This window comes from Chaetura pelagica, unplaced genomic scaffold (genome assembly GCF_000747805.2).
Source record: "Chaetura pelagica isolate M959 unplaced genomic scaffold, ChaPel_1.0 scaffold436, whole genome shotgun sequence".
Classification (NCBI taxonomy): domain Eukaryota; kingdom Metazoa; phylum Chordata; class Aves; order Apodiformes; family Apodidae; genus Chaetura; species Chaetura pelagica.
Window position 1 is genome coordinate 3,190,956 of NW_009953651.1, and position 6,410 is coordinate 3,197,365.

Sequence of the window (6,410 nt, forward strand, 5' to 3'; positions counted from 1 at the left end):
CACTGCAGGGGCTGGGCTGCTTGGGCTGAAGTGCTGTGGAGGGGGCACTGCTGGCCTTCCTGGGCAGCTCTGCTGCGGGGTCTGTGGGATGTCTCCTGCTGTCTGCTGCCCTGGTGGGAAGAGCTGTGGTAGCCTGGGAATGGCAGGAATAGGAGCATGATATTAGTGGGGCACATGCAGCATGAGGTCAGGGGGTGCTACGATGTCACCATGTTGTCACTGCTCTGGGATGCCTTTGGGGTACGATGAGGCCCCTGTGCGATGTCACACAATGTCACAGCGCTGCTGGAGGTGGCTGCGGCCCGGCACGGGATGGTGCTGCAGTGGTGGAGCATGACATCACTGGGGTGCGTGGTGTGGCAGGCAGCAATGTGACAGTGGTGCGCAGGATGGGGTGGCCGCACACAGCACCAGATCCCACCTTCCCCATGATGTGGGCTGAGGGCTACGAATGTGCATGCGGGTACAAAAAGAGTCCTGGGGACAGCATCTCCCTACTTATGTTGAGGGGTCTGGGGCACAACACCCTGCCTGGCCCATGGCTCCCTTCCCAATCTCATCCCACCCTCCCCACAGGACATGGCCAGCTGCAGCCATGTGTGGAGACAGGTGAGCCCTACACGCTGCATGTCTGCCATGGGGCCAGCACCCTGTCCCTGTGCTGCCTGGCTGCAGCATGGGTGGCGGTAGCACCCCTGCCTTGCTCCCATCCTCCCACTGCCTTTACCCCTGCCTGACACCTTGGCTTCCTGTGACCAGGCTTAGCCATGCTGAGCAGGCACCCTGGGGTAACCGCAGCTCCTGGGGTCACCTTGCCACCAGGTGCCACAACATAAGCCAGGACGTGGCTTTGCTGGAACAAGATTGGCTGAGCTCTGCCCTGTGTACGATCAGGATTCTGTCACCTCAAACCTCAGCTGGAGCTTCAGGCTGGGGCCTCGGTGCTGTCAGCAGCACTCTGGGAACCACGAGGCCTTCCCTGTCTGCCAGGCAGAGCCTTAGTCTGCCTCCCTCCCCCTTCCAAAAATGGCCTGGCTCTGGGCCGTACATCCCTTCCCCATGGCACCAAGCACCGGATCCGCTGGGAAAAGCCTTTTGTCTCCAATCAGGAACATTGTTTCCTCTTGGAAAGTCTCCATCCAGCCTGCAGGGATTTTGGCTGCAGGTTGGTGGGGTGCGGGAGCAGTTGGGGAATGGGCCAAGCTGCGAGGAGCAGGAGCAGGAGGAGAGGCAGAGAGCCCTGTTGGTGGCCTGGGGACAGCCACCCATTGCCTGGCTGGGGCTGAGGGGCACTGCTCTGCATTGGTGGGACCTGATGTGGCAGCCCTGCACCCATATGTCCACACATGGGTGGCTTTCCCCAATGTTTTAGTGAGGCAGTGTGGGGGGTGGCAAAGGCCACCTTCCCACTGCCTGGCACTGCAGAGTGACACCCTGGGAGTGTCCCATCCCTGTGCAGCCTGGTGCAACATCATCACATGTGCCTTGCATGAGGCACTTGCACCAGGGGAAGATCCAGGCTCCTGCCCCTGGAAAGCTGTGCCAGTCAGGGTGGCACAGTGGGGAGAGTGGCACTTGGGCAGAGTGGCCCAAGTCTGGCTGGATGGTGAAGAGCATGGTGCCAGAGAGGGCTGTGGAAGGATTTGGGTCAGGCCAGGGAGGGAATGGGAGTAGCACAGAATAGAGCTGTGGACACAACACACACGCACATCCACACTTGCATCCGTGCCTGGAGATGGGCGGGATTGGAGTGGGGCCTGTGCAGTGGGATGCAGGGCTCTGGGTGTGTTCAGTGGTGGGGCTTAAGGTCCTCTCTACAGATGGAAGACAGCCTCTTCCTACCCAGCCAAGTGGACAAGAAAGCTATTTGCTTGTGGCAGGGAAATCCTGGGCCCCAAAGACCCTTGGGATCATTCCCATCCCCAGAGGAGGCAGCAGCAGGCTGCTCCTGCAGCCTGGTGGGTCTTCCAGGATCTAAACCACCCCACATCTTCCCTTCTCCAAGCTGGGCACGTGGCACCACACAGCTGCTGCAGCTGCTACAGCTTTCTTTGCTTGCTGGCAGAGTCTGCAGCATGGAGATCTGCTGGCATTGTGGCTGTTCTCCCCTATCCCTGTGCTGGGGCATGGTTCTGGCTCCCCAGGAAGTGGGGGCAGCCCTGTATGACCACCAGCATGACCACATGGAGCAGTAATCCTTGGTTGATGGCTGGATGCCCCAGCCATGTCTCCAGGCTGCAAGGATGGGACAGGTTGCTCTTGCTCCCCCTGGAGCACTGGCACATGGGTTCATGCCCACAGCCCAGGGACATGCAGCTCACTGCTGGGCTTTTCCCCTCTGGAGGGGACTGCCTGGCCTGTGACAAGGGCTGGCCATTCTAAGTGCCACCTTTCTCATCACCCTTGCTACAGCCAGGTCAGAGCCAACTCCAAAATCTCCGCAGCCTTGCCAGCAGTGCTGGCAGGCACCGTCCTCCGCAGTCCAGGTTAATTGAGCCTCTCCTCCCAGTGTCCTGTTCCTCCCAGCATCTCCTTCCCATGGCCACATCCCTGTGTGGACACGTTCCTTGGCCAGCCTGGAAGGAGCACACACCACATTGCCCCTGGGACAAACAGTTCCAGCAGGGTGGGGAAATGGAGGCATACAGGAATCACCTGGCAGAGTACCCCCTTGGCCTCCCCCAGTTCTGGAGGACCAGCCAGCTGGACAGGGGCTGAGCTCCCCAGCCGGGTGACTGCCTTTTACCTCTGGCCCTATCAAGAGAGCAGTGATTGGCATTGTGACTTGCCAGGAGCTTGGGTGCTGGTGGCCCTTTGGGGCAGCGCAAGCTGGGGCTGAGTCCAGCTTCATCAGCACCACACAGCCTTCTTGTTGCCTCCTTGGTCCCTCCCATGGGATGGGCTCCAGTGGCCCAGCTCCTGCTCAAACCTGGCTCCCTGCTCACTGCGGTACAGTCCTGTCTCAAGGAAGCCTCAAGGGTGAGCTGCAGCCAGGAGGGTCTGTGTATGGGGGTATCAGAACTGTGGCAGGGACCAGGGGTTTCAGGGCTGGTGAGGTGGCACAGGCTGGGATGGGTGACAAGGAGTGGAAAGAGAATGTCTCTTGTGCAGGGGTGGTGGGGAATCTTCAGCACCACAGAGCATGATCTCCTGGAGCTGAAGGGCTGCAGCTCTCTCCCAGGTGCCCAGGATGCTGGTGCTGTGCCTGCTGTCCCTGGCCTGGCTCAGCGAGGGCTCCCAGCGCAGTGAGCCCATGTTTGTTGCTGTTACCCACCATCTTCTCCCACCTGACTACGACAGCAACCCCACACAACTCAACTATGGTGTGGCTGTCACTGACCTGGATGCCGATGGTGACTTCGAGATCGTGGTGGCAGGGTGAGTGATGCACCTAGCACCTTGATGACAGTGGGACCTGGTGGCCCCACAGGCCAGGAGCTCCGTGCTCTTCCATGGGCATGTGGCCTGCTTGGGGGCTACACAAGAGTGACGGGGTGGGGGTCTGCATACACCCACACACCTGTGTGTGTAAACTCACATAAGGTGTTGATGCCAACTGGGTGCCTGCTTGGGGCAATGTGGGTGTCCCCATCCCAGCCCTGGGGCCAGGTCTCCTCTCTGAGGTGTGGTGGCAGCTGCCCAGTGGCCAGGGTCTACCCTGCAGTGTGGAGCCAGTGTGTCCCCAGGCCATCTCAGCTCCACTGACAGGACTCAGTGCTCTCCAGAGATTCAGTTAATTGGCTGGAGGTTTTTTTTAGTCCTTTATTGGAATGATGGCTCAGAAGGGCTGGCAGGAGCTGGGGAAGCAGGGAACCGTGTGCTCGCTGCCAGTGCCTGAGTGGGGCTGGACATGGAACAGCTGTTGCCAGCAGGTCCGGCACTGGCGAGGGACAGCAGGGACCATGGCACAGCTGTGAGCTGCCAGCACACTGTCTCTGTGCATGCACCACCATGCTCTCCCCTGAGGGAGGCTTGCACATGCAGGTGTGCTCACCTGGAGGAGACCCCTCACTCCCACAGAACCCCTCTGGGAGAGGGGTGCAGGAATCAGGGCACCAGAGTGGCAGGGGGAGTTCAGCCCTGCCAGCTGTCTTGAGCATCACCCTGGGGCAGCAAACCACAGGCAGCCCTGGGGACACACAGAGGGGCCCGGGCCGCTACTCCCAGTAGGGCTGAGCCAAGCAGCCAGCTGGGGTTTTGTAAGCGGCCACAGTGCCCGTTGTATAACTTGTTTACTGGTGCACCGGGCAGAAGCAGGCGGGGAGCCTGTGGGGAGCAGCATGCCAAGAGGATTTGCCTGGCATGCCAGTTTCCTTGCCCTAGGAAAGGGCTGCAAGCAGGGACCTGTGCCCCATCCTTCCCCACTGGTTGCCTGGACCCAGCCCCTGCACTAGCATTCCCCTAGGGATGCCTGACATGTGGTGGAACACATCCAGGCTGAGCCCACACCTGCAGCAGCTGGAAGCCAGCCCCACATGTGGGTGCTGAGGACAGCCTGGGGTCCCCGGTCTCCATGGGCCATGCAAGTTTTTGCTGTGCCCATCATGGGGAAAACTTGGTGTCACATCTTGTTACACCCTAGAGATGGGACAGGGGCTTTCATCTCGTCCCCAAGCCTCAGGGAGCCATTGTGCCTGCTCACTCCCACAGGTACAGAGGGCCCCGGGCCGCTACTCCCAGTAGGGCTGAGCCAAGCAGCCAGCTGGGGTTTTGTAAGCGGCCACAGTGCCCGTTGTATAACTTGTTTACTGGTGCACCGGGCAGAAGCAGGCGGGGAGCCTGTGGGGAGCAGCATGCCAAGAGGATTTGCCTGGCATGCCAGTTTCCTTGCCCTAGGAAAGGGCTGCAAGCAGGGACCTGTGCCCCATCCTTCCCCACTGGTTGCCTGGACCCAGCCCCTGCACTAGCATTCCCCTAGGGATGCCTGACATGTGGTGGAACACATCCAGGCTGAGCCCACACCTGCAGCAGCTGGAAGCCAGCCCCACATGTGGGTGCTGAGGACAGCCTGGGGTCCCCGGTCTCCATGGGCCATGCAAGTTTTTGCTGTGCCCATCATGGGGAAAACTTGGTGTCACATCTTGTTACACCCTAGAGATGGGACAGGGGCTTTCATCTCGTCCCCAAGCCTCAGGGAGCCATTGTGCCTGCTCACTCCCACAGGTACAACGGCCCCAACCTGGTGCTCAAGTACGACAAGGCACAGGGGCGGCTGGTGAACCTGGCAGAGGACGAGTGGAGCTCCCCGTACTACGCACTGCGGGACCGGCAGGGCAATGCCATCGGCGTGACAGCCTGTGACATCGACGGGGACGGCCGTGAGGAGGTGTACTTCCTCAACACCAACAACGCCTTCTCCGGTGAGTCCCACCGGCAGCTGTGCCCTCAGCTCCAGGCTCAGGGGGAGCTCCCGGCACGGCCGCCCGCGACCTTCGGCGTGTGAGGGATGTGTGCGGGCTGGAGTTAATTTCTCAGTTGAGTGGCTCCATTGATTGATGGCAGCATGGGCGGGACACTGAGCCCAGCCAGTTGCCAAGTCAGCATTTCCAGCTGCCCTGCACCCTCCCCACAGCACCCCAAGTGGGATGGCAGCTTCCCTGACATCTCTGGGGCTGCCCCTTCACGGAGATCTTGCACAGCAAATCCTAGCTGTGCCCTGCACCAGCCATGGCTTTCCTGTGCCCTCTGGACCAAGCCAGGCCTAATTCTGCCCTACCAGAGCTGTCCCAGCTCCTAGGATGCCTGTCCTGAGGACTGGACCATGATGTGACAGCCCAGCACTGGGCCTTCCTGGAGCTCTGTGGGTTTGTGCTCTAGCCAAGCTCTGCTTCATGTCCCTGTCCCATTGCCCTGACCTCCACACAATGGATCTGTCTTCCTGATGCTCATAATTACCTGGACTGGTGGTACATCTGTCCCTAAATCAGGTGCTGCCATCGGAGCTGTCACGGGCAGAGCAGCTCGCTGCCTGTGCCTGGCACTGCATCGATTTTTTACCTTTCCAGGGATGATCTATGGGGCTGTGCCCCGTTGGGACACATTTTACCTTAATGAGTTGATTCTTCTGCTTGTCTCCTGGCTGCCCTTAAGGGTCACAGGCACTTTTGCAGCAGCACTGTGGCCCTGTGGCATTGCCAGGGGCTGTGGGGAGCAGAGCAGGGGTTTGTGCTGCTCTGGGAACAGGGTACCCCTTCCACAGCCTCCCCTTGTCACAGGGCAACCTCCTTGGGAGGAGGTGGGAAGCTGAAGCCCCCTGACCTGTGCCCACCTCCCCTCCCACCCAGGCATGGCCACCTACACAGACAAACTCTTCAAGTTCCGCACCGGGCGCTGGGAGGACCTCCTGAGCGACGAGGTGAACCGAGGCGTGGCCAGCCGCTTTGCCGGGCGCTCCGTTGCCTGCGTGGACC

General features: G+C 60.4%; 1 protein-coding gene across 1 annotated transcript in view; it reads left to right on the top strand.

Annotated features, from left to right (window-relative positions):
• Positions 1–245: 245 nt before the first annotated feature.
• The window catches only part of CRTAC1 (cartilage acidic protein 1), a 21,661-nt gene continuing 15,496 nt past the window's right edge, over positions 246–6,410 (top strand). Inside the window, 3 exon segments of the mRNA XM_010000140.1 lie at positions 246–347; positions 3,182–3,378; positions 5,164–5,360. Coding sequence (XP_009998442.1) covers positions 246–347; positions 3,182–3,378; positions 5,164–5,360 — 496 coding nt within the window.